Raw genomic sequence first — 15,590 nt, 5'->3', positions numbered from 1 at the left:
AGGAGGTGCCAGCAGCTCTCCAGAGATGTTGTGCATCAGGCAGAGCCAAGGAGGTGCCAGCAGCTCTCCAGAGATGTTGTGCATCTGGCAGAGCCAAGGAGGTGCCAGCAGCTCTCCAGAGATGTTGTGCATCAGGCAGAGCCAAGGAGGTGCCAGCAGCTCTCCAGAGATGTTGTGCATCAGGCAGAGCCAAGGAGGTGCCAGCAGCTCTCCAGAGATGTTGTGCATCTGGCAGAGCCAAGGAGGTGCCAGCAGCTCTCCAGAGATGTTGTGCATCAGGCAGAGCCAAGGAGGTGCCAGCATCTCTCCAGAGATGTTGTGCATCAGGCAGAGCCAAGGAGGTGCCAGCATCTCTCCAGAGATGTTGTGCATCTGGCAGAGCCAAGGAGGTGCCAGCAGCTCTCCAGAGATGTTGTGCATCAGGCAGAGCCAAGGAGGTGCCAGCAGCTCTCCAGAGATGTTGTGCATCAGGCAGAGCCAAGGAGGTGCCAGCAGCTCTCCAGAGATGTTGTGCATCTGGCAGAGCCAAGGAGGTGCCAGCAGCTCTCCAGAGATGTTGTGCATCAGGCAGAGCCAAGGAGGTGCCAGCAGCTCTCCAGAGATGTTGTGCATCTGGCAGAGCCAAGGAGGTGCCAGCAGCTCTCCAGAGATGTTGTGCATCTGGCAGAGCCAAGGAGGTGCCAGCAGCTCTACAGGTAAGTGGTGGCCTCCTGGCTCTCCCTCTCTCTGGCCTGTGCCACAGCCACGTTGAGGCACTGGAGCCACTCCTCAGCATTCCTCTCATCCTTGGCCTTGAAGACAAAGGTCTTGGTGTCGGTGAAGATCTCGAAGGCCCTGGGCAGGCTGCGGTCCCTGCGCTTCTTGGCCACCACTTTGACACTCTGCACCTTGCTGAGCTCCAGGGGGCAGTCCTCAGGGTCGTCCTTCTGCAGCACAGGGAGGAGAGAACCAAGCTGCTGGAACCCATGGGGTGGTCGGGCTTGGAAGGGACCTCCGAAGGTCACCCAGGCCACTCCCCGCCCCCCGCAGGCAGCATCATCTGGTAGAGCTTCTGCCAGGACAAGGGAGCTGGGGAAGGGTCTGGAGAGCAGGGCTGGATAGGAGCAGCTGAGGGAGCTGGGGGTGTTCAGCCTGGAGCAGAGGAGGCTGAGGGAGACCTCATTGCTCTCTGCAGCTCCCTGAGAGGAGGCTGGAGCCAGGTGGGGGTTGAGCTTTTCTCCCTATTCTCAGGAGAGAATATGGAGAGGGAGAGGAAATGTCCTGAAATTGTGCCGGGGAGCCTTAGGTTGGAGAGGAGGAAAAACTTCTTTGCTGCCAGAGTGGTCAGGGCCTGGCACAGGCTGCCCAGGGAGGTGGTGGAGTCCCCATGCCTGGAGGGGTTCAAGGCCAGCTTGGATGTGGCTCTGAACAACCTGATGCAGTGGAGGTGTCCCTGCTCTGCTGTGAGGACAGACTGAGGGAGCTGGGGTTGTGCAGTCTGGAGAGGAGGAGGCTCTGAGGAGAAATTCTTGTAGCCTTCCAGGGTCTGCAGGGGGCTACAGGAAAGCTGGGGAGGGACTTTTGAGGGTGTCAGGGAGGGATAGGACTGGGGGGGATGGAGCACAACTAGAAGTGGGGAGATTGAGATTGGCTGTGAGGAAGAAGTTGTTCCCCAGGAGGGTGGTGAGAGCCTGGCACAGGTTGCCCAGGGAGGTGGTGGAAGCCTCCTGCCTGGAGGTGTTCAGCAAAGGCTTGGATGTGGCACTTGGAGCCGTGGTTCAGTTGTCAGGAGGTGTTGGGTGACAGCTTGGACTTGATGACCTCTGAGGCCTATTCCAACCTTATTGATTCTCTGATTCTGTGTGGTCTGGCAATTTAATGTTGGGAAGGGGAGAGGGGAGGGGAAGGAATTTCCAACCCACCACAGGTGCCTTGGGGGAGGAGGGAGGGAAGGAAAGGGCCCAAGCTGGTGCTGCTGTGACTCACAGATTTGCCCTTCCTGAAGAGCAGCTGGTTGCCAGCCAGGGTGAAGTAGCGAGTCCTCCAGCGCTTGATGAACTTCCAGCGCACCTGCTTCTCCTTCAGCTTGCCCTCCATCAGCGGCTGCCCAGCCTGGTGCACCACTGGGGAGGGGAACACACAGCCAGGAGGTTATCTCTGCCCTCCCTCCCTGCAGCTGTAGGACCCTGGGGGTTGGAAGAGACCTTCGAGGTGCTCAGAGTTGGGGCTGTGGTGAGGCCACAGCTCGAGTGCTGTGTCCAGGTTTGGGCAGCTCAAGACAAGAGAGCTGTGGAGGTGCTGGAGCCAGGGCAGAGCAGGACAAGGAAGCTGGGAAGGGCCTGGAGAATCAATCTGATGGAGAGAGACTGAAGGAGCTGGGGATGGTTAGTGTGAAAGAGAGGAGGCTGAGGGGAGACCTCCTGGCTGCCTACAGCTCCCTGCAAGGAGGTTGTGGAGAGGCTGCTGCTGGTCTCTGCTCACAGGTCATTAGTGACAGAGCAAGAGGGGATGGCCTCAAGCTGCCCCTGGGGAGGCTCAGACTGGACAGTAGGAAACCTTTTTCCCCATGCAGAGTGGTCAGGGCTTGGAATGTGCTGCCCAGGGAGGTGGTGGAGTCCCCAGGGCTGGCTGTGTTTGGCTGTGGTGCTTGGGGCTGTGGTTTAGGGGTGAGCCTTGCAGAGCAGGGCTCTGGGTTGGATCCTGAGGGTCTGTGACAACCTGAGTGCTTCTGTGATTCTCTGATTTCTGTTCAGTCTGGAGAGGAGAAAGCTCTGAGGAGACCTCCTTGTGGCCTTCCAGGATCTGCAGGGGGCTCCAAGAAAGCTGGGGAGGGACTTTTGAGGGTGTCAGGGAGGGATAGGACTGGAGGGAATGGAGCAAAAGTAGAAGTGGGGAGATTGAGATTGGCTGTGAGGAAGAAGTTATTGGCCATGAGGGTGGTGAGAGCCTGGCACAGGTTGCCCAGGGAGGTGGTGGAAGCCTCCTGACACAGCAGCTCTGGGCTGGGGAATTTCATCCAGCCTGGCACAGGTTTCCCAGGGAGTTGGTGGAAGCCTTCTGACACAGCAGCTCTGGGCTGGGGGATTTCATCCATCCTAGCTGGCACAGAGGGAATCAGAGACTTGCTTCCTTCCTATGTCGTTTGAGGGATCTGCTGGTGGCCTTTCAGTGCTCAAAGGGGACAAGAAGAAAGCTGGGGACAGACTTCTGAGCAGGACCTGTTGTGCCAGGCCAAGGGGGGGATGGTTTGAACTGGAAGAGGGAGACTCAGACAGGAGAGAAGGAAAGACTTTGTTATGCTGAGGGTGGTGAGAGCCTGCCCCAGGCTGCCCAGAGAGCTGGGAGCTGCCCCATGCCCAGCACCATTCCAGGTCAGGCTGTTTGGGGCTGTGAGCAGCCTAGTCCAGCTGGGGATGTCCCTGCTGGCTGCAGGGGGGTTGGGTTGGGTCACCTTGGAAGGTCCTTTCCAGACCATTCTCTGATGATTCTCTGAGTTTGGTCACTACAAAAAGGCTCAGGTCTGGGGGTGGGGGTGGGGGGTGGCAGGAGCTGCTCAGGGGCTGCAGTGGGACAGAGCCACCTTGGACACTATCCCTGAGCACTCCTGGAGGCCTTCTCTTCCTCACAGACTCACATCAGCTCAGATGCTTCCTGGCTGTGCCTGAGAGCCTGGGATCCTAAGGAACACAGAAGGACCTGGTTGGCCTTGCTCTGATCCAGGTAGGGGTTGGTCTCTTCTCCCAGGCAAGCAGCACCAGAACAAGAGGACACAGTCTCAAGCTGTGCCAGGGGAGGTTTAGGCTGGAGGTTAGGAAGAAATTCTTCCCAGCAAGAGAGATTGGCCATGGGAATGTGCTGCCCAGGGAGGTGGTGGAATCACCTGGATGAGGCACTTGGTGCCACGGTTTGGTTGCTCAGATGGTGCTGGGTGAGAGGTTGGACTGGATGATCTCTGAGGTCTCTTCCAACCTGGTTCATTCTATTCTATTCTATTCTATTCTATTCTATTCTATTCTATTCTATTCTATTCTATTCTATTCCATTCCATTCCATCCCATCCCATCCCATCCCATCCCATCCCATCCCATCCCACCCCACCCCACCCCACCCCATCCCATCCCAACAGTCAGGACCTGTCTGAGCAGAGTTGGATTTGTGGGAATGCTCTTCCTGGGTGGCAGGAAAAGCCAAGTGGAGATATGAGTCCCAGCCCTTGTGGAAGAAACCCTTTGGAGCCAGCAGAGTGGATGAGCAACATTCCAGCCTCCCCTGGCTGGGTCCCCACTTTGGCGCCCTCCACCACGTTGCTTAAGCCCTAACTGCCTCTTGCTTCACAAACCCAACCTCCAAGGGCTGCCTGGCTCCAGATAGCCTCCCAGTTACATCCAACCCCCAACCCATCATGGATCTGGCACCCTAAGGGCAGAGCCAGGCTCCAAGGCCTGAGGTTTTCCTGGGGCTGGAGGACAAATGGCAGCTTGGAACACAGCAGCCCCCCCCAAAATGCAACAAGCCCCCGAGGTTAGCAAACAAAAGACAGCAGCAGGAGAGGAATTTGCCTCTGAATTCCTCCTGGAAGAAGAATTTGGTTGCTAAAGAGCATTGCTGAGAGGCAGAAATTCCTTGCCTGTCTTTCAAAAGCATCTGAGGTCTCAAAGGCTCTGGAGTGCAAAGAGAAGACCTTGGAAAGCCTGTGCAGTCCTCACCAGTTCAGGGAGGAGAGGGGAAGGATTGGAGCTGGCAGAAGGCAGACTGAGACTGGAGGTCAGGAAGAAATTCTGCCCAGTGAGGGCTGGGAGAGCCTGGCACAGGCTGCCCAGGGAGGCTGTGGCTGTCCCCTCCCTGCAGGTGTTCAGGGCCAGGCTGGATGAGGCCCTAAGCAGCCTGGGCTGGTGGGAGGTGTCCCTGCCCATGGCAGGGGGTTGGAGCTGGATGGTCCTCAAGGTCCCTTCCAACCCAACCATTCTGTGAACCTCTAAGGAGCCCTCTGAATCCTCTCTCTTGAGGCAGACCCTGGAGTGTCTCCCCCTCTGTAGGGCTTCTCCCAGCTCCACACCACCAGGACAGGTGGAATCTGCACCTTCTCCTCTCCAGCCTGCACCACCCCAGCTCCCTCAGTCTGTCCTCATAGAGGAGCAGCTCCATCCCTCTGCTCCTCCTCGTGTCCCTTCCCTATGAGCTCCTCCCCAAGCCCAGCAGGGCTCCCCCAGCACCAAGCAGAGCCCAGCAGGCTGCCCACTCACCTGCTGCCCTTTCTGGGTTGTTGCACATGAAGCACTGCCAGGCTCCTGCTTCCTTGCTGTAGCCAAACAGATCAAAGAACCTCACCTCCTCCAGGTGCCTCTGCACATGGTCCAACTCCTGGGCAACAAGAACAGAACCCAAACTCAGGAGCTGAGCTGCTGCACCACTGAACCCAGGAGATGCCCACATGTCCTCTTCTGTGTCTCCCCTCTGGGCACACCATTTGCTAGGGCTAAAGGTGCTCAGCACCATCACAACCATGAAATACATCAGTCCCGTGGAGACAGAGAAATGCCTGAGCAGGGCCTGGCACAGGTTGCCCAGGGAGGTGGTGGAAGCCTCCTGCCTGGAGGTGTTTGCAGCCAGGCTGGCTGTGGCTGTGAGCAACCTGCTGTGGTGTGAGGTGTCCCTGCCCATGGCAGGGGGGTTGGAGCTGGCTGAGCCTTGAGCTCCCTTCCAAGCCTGACAGTTCTCTGCTTCCCTGATCTGGGAGGACACAGAGGCCAAGCCCCTGGTGGTGCTCTCAGTGCAGCCCTTATGTCAAGGGGGTTGGGTGAGAATATCCCAGGAGCTTCTCCAGCCTCTCAAAGAATCTTTTTGTGGCCACAATGAGCCAAGTCAAGCCTGGCAGGGAACAAAGCCCCCTGAAATATCCCTGCAGCAATCCTTCTTTTCCACTCTGTGCTCTGCTGTGCTTGAAGTCATCCATTTGATTCAAGAGGGGAAGCAGAGTGGGGAGAGCAAGAAGCCCAACGGGAGAGACTGATCTCATCCCCCCCTGCTCCGTCACGCTGAGAACTTCAGGGGCTCTGCAGCCTCTCCTTCTGCTCCATAAAGCCAGGCAGCCAAGAAGGGGAAGGCAGGAAGGGAGCCCCCAGTGCCTCCAGAATGTGGCTGCTGGTCTTGCAGGGCTGCTGAGCAGCCAGGCTGTGCTCAGGCCTCGGGAGGGGGCTCAGAGAGCAGTCCCCAGCTGCCCCTGCTGACGCAGCCCTGAGTCAACAGCAGGAGCCCAGCAGCCAGCTCCAGAACGTGCCTTGGGGTTTGGCTTTTCCTGATGAGCACTTTGCTAAAGAGCTGGGAGGCAACCCGGGGGGAAGCTGTGGGGCTGAGCATCTGGAAGTGCTTTGCTGCTGGCTCGCTGCTGAGCTGCCTTGGAGCAGCAGCATTCCTGGTGGGCAGGAGGAGGCTGCCCAGGCAAAGGCAGCGAGGTGCTGGGAGCCAGCTCCTCACCACACTGCCTGCCACAGGCATGCAGGGCCACAGCCCCCCAGACCCCAGCCTGGTGGGGGCTTGGGAGGCACCTCTGGAGATCATCCAGTCCAAGCCCTCTCCTAAAGCAGGGCACCCACAGCAGCTTGCCCAGGATGGATTCATAGAAGGTGTGGGGAGGGACTGTGAAGATCATCGAGCTCCAACCTCCCTGCCCAGCATCAGTGTCCAGCTGGGTCTGGAAGTTCTCCACACCAGGAGACTCCACAACCTCTCCAGGCCTCCAGCACCCTCACACCAAACAACTTTCTCCTCCTGCTCACATGCAACCTCCTGGGTGCCACTTTGTGCCCCTTGGCCTGTCCCTGGGCACCACTGAGCAGAGCCTGGCCCCAGCCTCTTGCCCCCCAGCCTTTGTCTCTTGCTGAGCATTGCTCAGCTCCCCTCTGGGGCTGCTCTTCTGCAGGCTCTCAGCCCCAGGCCTCTCAGCCTTTGCTCCTCACAGAGCTACTCCAAGCAGCTCTGCAGCCTCCCCTGGACTCTCTCCAGCAGTTCTCAGTCTCACTTGAGCTGGGGAGCCCAGAGCTGGACACAATATTCCAGCTGTGGCTTCACCAGGGCAGAGTAGAAGGGGAGGAGAGCCTCCCTTGATGGCCACACTCTTCTCCATGCAGCCCAGGCCACCTTTGGCCTCCTTGTCCCCAGGGGCACACTGCTGGCTCCTGGTGACTTTGCTGGCCCCCAGCACTCCCAGCTCCTTCTCCATGGAGCTGCTCTCCAGCAGGTTCCCCCTCCCTGTGCTGCTGCAGGAGGTTGTTCCTCCCCAGGGGCAGGAGCCTGCCCTTGCCCTGGCTGCACCTCCTGAGCTTCCTCTCCCCCAGCTCTCAGCCTGGCCAGGGCAGGCTGAAGCAGCACAGCCTGGGGGGGCTCAGCCTCTCCTCCCAGTTTGTGCCATCAGCAAATTGTCCAAGGGTCCACTCAGGCCTTTCCTCCAGGTCCTTGCTGAAGCTGCTGGACAAGACTGGAGCCAGTCCTGACCCCAGGGGGACAGCACCAGCCACAGGTCCCCAGGCAGACCCTGCCCCACTGGTCACAGTCCTGACCCCAGGGGGACAGCACCAGCCACAGGTCCCCAGGCAGACCCTGTCCCTTTGGTCACAATCCTGACCCCAGGGGGACAGCACCAGCCACAGGTCCCCAGGCAGACCCTGCCCCACTGGTCACAATCCTGACCCCAGGGGGACAGCACCAGCCACAGGTCCCCAGGCAGACCCTGCCCCACTGGTCACAAACCTGACCCCAGGGGTGCAGCACCAGCCACAGGTCCCCAGGCAGACCCTGCCCCACTGGTCACAAACCTGACCCCAGGGGTGCAGCACCAGCCACAGGTCCCCAGGCAGACCCTGCCCCACTGGTCACAATCCTGACCCCAGGGGGACAGCACCAGCCACAGGTCCCCAGGCAGACCCTGCCCCACTGGTCACAATCCTGACCCCAGGGGTACAGCACCAGCCACAGGTCCCCAGGCAGACCCTGCCCCAACGATCACAACCCCCTGAGCTCTGTCCTTCAGCCAGCTCTCAACCCACCTCACTCCACCAAGCAGAAAGGCTTGGAAGATGCCACATCCAAGCCCAGGAAGGGGAAGGTGCATGGCAAGAGGGTTGGTTTTGGTGGCCTGAGCACAGCCAAGAGCTGCTGCAGTCCCTGGGAAGGTCTTTGCCCAGCTGTCCTGAGGGTCAGCACCAAGCTCTGCTGCTGCTTTGCTGCCTCAGGGTGAAGCCAGGCTTACCTTCTGGTGTGGAAATGTAGACTGGATCATGGCAGTCTCAAAACTGTGCATCCCCTTCAGCTGTGTCTTCTCCCACAGGGCCTTCAGGACTTGGACAGAGTGACTCTGTGTGGACAGAGGTTCTGCAAACAGGCTCTGCAGGGGACATGGAGAAGAGGACCTCCAGCATTTTGGACTTCACCAGCAAGAAAGAGCATCTTGGGCTTGCAGCCATGAGACAGCAGGGTGCAGCTCACCCCCTGGGAGGAGTCAGGAGGCCACAGAGATGCTCCCAGGGCTGGAGCAGCTCTGCTGGGAGCACAGGCTGAGGGAGCTGGGGCTGTGCAGCCTGCAGAGGAGAAGGCTCCAGGGGCACCTCAGAGCTGCCTGCCAGGACCTGAAGGGATCCTGCAGGAAGGCTGCAGAGAGACTTTTCCTGAGGGGGTCTGAGCCAGGCCAACGGGGAATGGTTTGGAGCTGAGGCAGAGCAGGGTCAGAGTGGAGCTGAGGAAGAAGTTGTTCAGCAGGAGAGAGCTGAGGCTCTGGCACAGGCTGCCCAGGGAGGCTGTGGCTGCCTCCTGCCTGGGGGTGATCAAAGCCAGGCTGGATGTGGCCTTGAGCAGCTGAGTCTAGTTGAGAGGAGTCCCTGCTCATGGTGGGAGGTTGGAGCAGATGATGTCTGAGGTCTCTTCCACCTAGGACTCTGAACACACAGCCACTGAGAGAAAGCCTCAAGGATTTCATTTCTTTGGGATTTTTATTGGGCAGTTTCTTGTCCTGGAAGTCTGTACCTCAGCAAAGATCTTCTCTGCCAACTCCCACAGCAACCTCCCTGTGCTTTCTGCAGGGAAATGCAGGCTCAGCTAAACCAGAGCAGCACAAACACAGAGTCTCAGCATGGTGGGGCTGGGGAGGGACCTCTGCACATCATGTAGTTCAGTCACTGCCACTAGAGAAGCTTGCCCAAGGCTCCTTCCAGACCTTGCCCAAAGCTCCATCCTGAGCAGCTTGCCCAAGGCTCCTTCCAGACCTTGCCCAAAGCTCCATCCTGAGCAGCTTGCCCAAGGCTCCTTCCAGACCTTGCCCAAAGCTCCATCCTGAGCAGCTTGCCCAAGCTCCTTCCAGACCTTGCCCAAAGCTCCATCCTGCCCAGATTGCCCAAGGCTCCTTCCAGACCTTGCCCAAAGCTCCATCCTGCCCAGCTTTCCCAAAGCTCCTTCCAGACCTTGCCCAAAGCTCCTTCTAGACCTTGCCCAAAGCTCCTTCCAGACCTTGCCCAAAGCTCCATCCTGCCCAGATTGCCCAAGGCTCCTTCCAGACCTTGCCCAAAGCTCCATCCTGCCCAGCTTTCCCAAAGCTCCTTCCAGACCTTGCCCAAAGCTCCTTCTAGACCTTGCCCAAAGCTCCTTCCAGACCTTGCCCAAAGCTCCACCCTGAGCAGCTTGCCCAAAGCTCCTTCTAGACCTTGCCCAAAGCTCCTTCTAGACCTTGCCCAAAGCTCCTTCCAGACCTTGCCCAAAGCTCCACCCTGAGCAGCTTGCCCAAAGCTCCTTCTAGACCTTGCCCAAAGCTCCACCCTGAGCAGCTTGCCCAAAGCTCCTTCTAGACCTTGCCCAAAGCTCCTTCCAGACCTTGCCCAAAGCTCCTTCCAGACCTTGCCCAAAGCTCCACCCTGAGCAGCTTGCCCAAAGCTCCTTCTAGACCTTGCCCAAAGCTCCTTCCAGACCTTGCCCAAAGCTCCACCCTGAGCAGCTTGCCCAAAGCTCCTTCTAGACCTTGCCCAAAGCTCCTTCCAGACCTTGCCCAAAGCTCCTTCCAGACCTTGCCCAAAGCTCCTTCCAGACCTTGTCCAAAGCTCCATCCTGACCAGCTTGCCCAAAGCTCCTTCCAGACCTTGCCCAAAGCTCCACCCTGAGCAGCTTGCCCAAAGCTCATTCCAGACCTTGCCCAAAGCTCCATCCTGCCCAGCTTGCCCAAAGCTCCTTCTAGACCTTGCCCAAAGCTCCATCCTGCCCAGATTGCCCAAAGCTCCTTCCAGACCTTGCCCAAAGCTCCTTCTAGACCTTGCCCAAAGCTCCTTCCAGACCTTGCCCAAAGCTCCACCCTGAGCAGCTTGCCCAAAGCTCCTTCTAGACCTTGCCCAAAGCTCCTTCTAGACCTTGCCCAAAGCTCCTTCCAGACCTTGCCCAAAGCTCCACCCTGAGCAGCTTGCCCAAAGCTCCTTCTAGACCTTGCCCAAAGCTCCACCCTGAGCAGCTTGCCCAAAGCTCCTTCTAGACCTTGCCCAAAGCTCCTTCCAGACCTTGCCCAAAGCTCCTTCCAGACCTTGCCCAAAGCTCCACCCTGAGCAGCTTGCCCAAAGCTCCTTCTAGACCTTGCCCAAAGCTCCTTCTAGACCTTGCCCAAAGCTCCTTCCAGACCTTGCCCAAAGCTCCTTCCAGACCTTGCCCAAAGCTCCATCCTGACCAGCTTGCCCAAAGCTCCTTCCAGACCTTGCCCAAAGCTCCACCCTGACCAGCTTGCCCAAAGCTCATTCCAGACCTTGCCCAAAGCTCCATCCTGCCCAGCTTGCCCAAAGCTCCTTCTAGACCTTGCCCAAAGCTCCATCCTGAGCAGCTTGCCCAAAGCTCCTTCTAGACCTTGCCCAAAGCTCCATCCTGCCCAGCTTGCCCAAAGCTCCTTCTAGACCTTGCCCAAAGCTCCATCCTGCCCAGCTTGCCCAAGGCTCCTTCCAGACCTTGCCCAAAGCTCCATCCTGAGCAGCTTGCCCAAGGCTCCTTCCAGACCTTGCCCAAGGCTCCTTCCAGACCTTGCCCAAAGCTCCATCCTGCCCAGCTTGCCCAAAGCTCCTTCCAGACCTTGCCCAAAGCTCCTTCTAGACCTTGCCCAAAGCTCCATCCTGAGCAGCTTGCCCAAAGCTCCTTCCAGACCTTGCCCAAAGCTCCATCCTGAGCAGCTTGCCCAAAGCTCCTTCTAGACCTTGCCCAAAGCTCCTTCTAGACCTTGCCCAAAGCTCCATCCTGAGCAGCTTGCCCAAAGCTCCTTCTAGACCTTGCCCAAAGCTCCATCCTGAGCAGCTTGCCCAAAGCTCCTTCTAGACCTTGCCCAAAGCTCCATCCTGAGCAGCTTGCCCAAAGCTCCTTCTAGACCTTGCCCTAAGCTCCACCCTGAGCAGCTTGCCCAAAGCTCCTTCCAGACCTTGCCCAAAGCTCCATCCTGCCCAGCTTGCCCAAAGCTCCTTCCAGACCTTGCCCAAAGCTCCATCCTGCCCAGCTTGCCCAAAGCTCCTTCCAGACCTTGCCCAAAGCTCCTTCCTGAGCAGCTTGCCCAAACCCACACCCAACCTGGAGCTATTTCCACATCACTGAGTCCTCCTTGCCCAAATTGCCACACAGCCAACATTCCTGGAATAGTGCTGCAGCTGAGGGACCTCAGCTCCTCTGCCTCCTCTCCTGTCTGCTGCATGACCTCAGAACTCAGGACTGCAGTTGCAGGCAGGAGCCAAGGCAAGAGGATGGATTTTTCCCTCCATCACGGGCTTGATTTCACAACAGGAACACTGTCCCTTCCAGACAGGTTTCCTGGATGTGGATGTTCCCTTCTCCTTCTCAGCAGACACCCAACAGACCTCATCCCACTGCCTGCCCTCTGACAGCAGCAGACTTGCTGCACTCAACACTCCAGGCAGGAATTTGAGCCTGGCTCAGGAGAGGCATTTTTTGCAGCTGAGCTGCCAGAAACAGCTTCTTAAAGGGGGGGTGGGGGTGGGGTGGGGGTGTCCAAATGAGAAGGGCAGCAACAAGCAGCCAAGTGGCACAAGAAAATGGCTCCATGAGTACTTGAGTACCCATGAGTACATGGGGAACTTGGCTGCAGGGAAGGTGGCAGAAAGGGACACCCTGGGCAGCCCCTCACAGGCTGGGGCCAGGGCTGCCATCCTGGCTGGGGAAGCAAGTGGAACCAGAAATTAGAGAATCAGAGAACTGTTTGGGTTGGAAAAGGCCTCCAGGATCATCCAGGCCAACCTTCAACCCAGCCCCACGATGGTCACCAAACCCTGGCCCCAAGTGCCATGGCCACAGGGTTCTGGAACCCCTCCAGGCATGGGGACACCACCACCCCCCCTGGGCAGCCTCTGCCAGGCCCTGACCACTCTGGCAGCAAAGAAATTGTTCCCCATCTCCAACCTAAACCTCCCCTGGTGCAACTTGAGGCCATTGCCTCTTGTCCTATCACTAGGTCCTGGGGAGAAGAGACCAAGTCCCACCTGGCTCCAGCCTCCTTTCAAGGAACCAGAAGGTCTCCCTCAGCCTCCTCTGCTCCAGGCTGAACACCCCCAGCTCCCTCAGCTGCTCCTCCCCAGCCCTGCTCTCCAGACCCTTCCCCAGCTTGGTTGCCCTTCTCTGGACCTGCTCCTGGGAGTGAGGAGCCCAAAATTGATCCCAGGATTCAAGGAGCAACCTCCCCAGCACCCAGTGTGGGGGAGACAATCACCTCTGCTCCTGCTGCCCACACAATTGCTGCTCCAGGCCAGGCTGCTGCTGCCCTTCTTGCCCACCTGGGCACTCCTTGTCTCATCTTGAGCTGCTGTCAACCAACACCCTCAGTCCCTTTCCAACCTGGCAGTTTCCAGCCACTCTGCCCCAAGCCTGCAGCCTTCCTGGGGTGGTTGTGCCCCAAGCTCAGCATCCAGCCCTTGGCCTTGTTGAACCTCATCCCACTGAGCCCAGCCCATGGAGCCAGCCTGGCCAGGTGCCCCTGCAGAGCCTCCTGACCCTCTAGCAGAGCACCACTGCCACCCAGCTTGGTGCCTGCAGGCTTGAAACCACTGACCTAAGTTTTCCAAGCAGAAGGTGAACGTTGGAGCTGCACCTACCTGCTGGAAGAGGAACATGATGTGGATCCACAGGGGAGGCTGCTGGCTGACCAGGGTGAAACTGGATTTGCTGTAGAGGCAGTAGTGGCCCTTCAGGGGACAGCTGAAGGACAGCTTGGCCACACAGCTTCTAACAGTGTCTAGAGATAAAGGCACAGAACACCCAAATCAGCACCTGGGTGAAAGACAGAAACCATCAGCAGGCATCCTGGAGGGGCTGGAAGGTGTCCAGAGAAGGGCCAGGAGGAGGAACAGAGGGCTGGAGCTGCTCTGCTGTGAGGACAGACTGAGGGAGTTGGGGTTGTGCAGGCTGGGGAGGAGAAGGCTCCCAGGAGACCTCATTGTGGCCTTCCAGGATCTGCAGGGGGCTCCAGGAAAGCTGGGGAGGGACTTCTGAGGGTGTCAGGGAGGGATAGGACTGGGGGGGATGGAGCAAAAGTAGAAGTGGGGAGATTGAGATTTGGATGTGAGGAAGAAATTGTTGCCCATGAGGGTGGTGAGAGCCTGGCACAGGTTGCCCAGGGAGGTGGTGGAAGCCTCCTGCCTGGAGGTGTTTGCAGCCAGGCTGGCTGTGGCTGTGAGCAACCTGCTGTGGTGTGAGGTGTCCCTGCCCATGGCAGGGGGTTGGAGCTGGCTGAGCCTTGAGGTCCCTTCCAGCACTGACAGCTCTGTGAGTCTGTGATCCAGCTGGGCATGGGCTGGGCAGGGGCTGGGCATGGGCTGGGCATGGGCTGGGCAGGGGCAGATGTTTCCACCAGGGATCTCAGGCTGGGCCAGCTCTGGGATGTTCAGGAGAGCAGGGCTGTGTCTGCAGCCTCAAATTAAAGATGGTAGTGGAAAACTTTGGTCTCCAATGCTTTAAATCCTACATTTACTCCCCAGACCTTTGCTTCCTGCCAAAGGTGCAAGCAACCAGATCCAGGGAAGGGGTTGGGTTGGAAGGGACCTTCAACATCATCCAGCTTCAATCCCCTGCCATGGGCAGGGACACCTCTCACCAGCACAGGCTGCTCAAGGTCTCATCCAGCCTGGCTTTGAACACCTCCAGGGAGGGGACATCCACAACCTCCCTGGGCAGCCTGTGCCAGAGTCTCCCCAGCCTCACTGCAAGGAATTTCTTCCTGATGAAGATGATGATGACCTCCATGCAAACACAGGAGATCTGCACCCTCTCATCTGGCAGGAGAGCTGCACTTGGGAGGGCACAACCAGTCCCACCAGCAGCTCAAGGCAGAAAGGACAGACAGCCAGCCAAGCCACCTGCAGTGGCAGATCCATGCCCACTGTTGCTCACAACTCCTTAAGCTGTGCCAGGGGAGGGTTAGGTTGGAGAGGAGGAACAATTTCTTTGCTGCCAGAGTGGCCAGGGACTGTCCCAGGCTGCCCAGGGAGGTGGTGGAGTCCCCAGCCCTGGAGGTGTTCAAGAAACCTGTGGCCATGGCTGCTGGGGCCAGGGTTTGGTGGCCATGGTGGTGCCTGGACCTGCTGATCCTGGAGGCCTTTTCCAACCCAAACAGTTCTCTCTTCCCCATGTCCCTGAGCTGCCAGCAACCTCCAAGGCCAAAGGCAGAGAGTTTTGCAGGAGGAGCAGGAGCAGCAGAGGCTCCTGGGGAGGGGGGCAGGCAGCATGCAGAGAGTGACTCACGGAGGAGGTTGAGAGGGGCCAGCAGTGCAGGGAGCATGACTCAGAGCCTCCTGTGAGTCACCCTGCCACAAGGTGTGGGGACAAAGGGCTCTAAGAAAGCAGCCTGGCTGCAGGGAGGACTTGGCAGCTGCTTGGCTGATGGGAGCCTGTGGTATTTGGGGGTAATTTCAACCCACCACAGAGCCACTCCCAACAGCAGAACCTCCTGGATCTACCGAGAGCAGGCTGAGACCTGGCCCTGAGCAAAGCCTTTGACACTGTCCCACAGCACATCCTGGCCCCCAGGCTGGGGCAGGATGGGTTCCATGGATGGAGCATCCAGTGGGTACACAACTGGCTTGAGTGAGGGCTGCACCCAAAGGGTGGCTGGCAGTGGTCCATGGCCAAGGGGAGTCCCTCAGGGATCAGCACTGGGATCAGGCTTGCTTAACATCTTTGCTGCTGCCATGGACAGTGGCAATGAGGCTCCCTCAGCAGGTTTGCTGATGGCACCAAGCTGTGTGGTGCTGCTAACAGCTGGAGGGAAGGGTCCACCCAGAGGGAGCTGGGCAGGCTGGAGGGAAGGGATCCATCCAGAGGGAGCTGGGCAGGCTGGAGGGAAGGGATCCATCCAGAGGGAGCTGGGCAGGCTGGAGGGAAGGGATCCATCCAGAGGGAGCTGGGCAGGCTGGAGGGAAGGGATCCACCCAGAGGGAGCTGGGCAGGCTGGAGGGAAGGGATCCACCCAGAGGGAGCTGGGCAGGCTGGAGGGAAGGATCCACCCAGAGGGAGCTGGGCAGGCTGGAGGGAAGGGATCCATCCAGAGGGAGCTGGGCAGGCTGCAGAGCTGAGCCCATGACAACCTCAGGAGGTTCAACAAGACCAAG

At 58.6% G+C, this 15,590-nt stretch overlaps 1 protein-coding gene across 4 annotated transcripts in view; it reads right to left on the bottom strand.

The window, feature by feature from the left end:
* Positions 1-599: 599 nt before the first annotated feature.
* VEPH1 (ventricular zone expressed PH domain containing 1) overlaps positions 600-15,590 on the bottom strand; it is a 73,067-nt gene continuing 58,076 nt past the window's right edge. For 3 of the 4 annotated variants that reach the window (XM_068144853.1, XM_068144854.1, XM_068144855.1), the window contains 5 exons: positions 13,080-13,219; positions 8,225-8,359; positions 5,223-5,340; positions 1,966-2,102; positions 600-926 (listed from right to left, as the gene is read on the bottom strand). In XM_068144853.1, coding sequence (XP_068000954.1) covers positions 690-926; positions 1,966-2,102; positions 5,223-5,340; positions 8,225-8,359; positions 13,080-13,219 — 767 coding nt within the window. In that variant the 3' untranslated portion in view covers positions 600-689. Of the gene's footprint in view, positions 927-1,965; positions 2,103-5,222; positions 5,341-8,224; positions 8,360-13,079; positions 13,220-15,590 lie in introns of those variants that run through there. The other variant, XM_068144856.1, reaches the window with a different exon arrangement.

The sequence above is a fragment of the Melanerpes formicivorus genome, unplaced genomic scaffold, assembly GCF_026170545.1.
Source record: "Melanerpes formicivorus ecotype bairdi unplaced genomic scaffold, bMelFor1.0.p_v2 SCAF_12, whole genome shotgun sequence".
Taxonomy (NCBI): Eukaryota; Metazoa; Chordata; class Aves; order Piciformes; family Picidae; genus Melanerpes; species Melanerpes formicivorus.
This window is presented reverse-complemented; position numbering and strand designations above follow the sequence as displayed.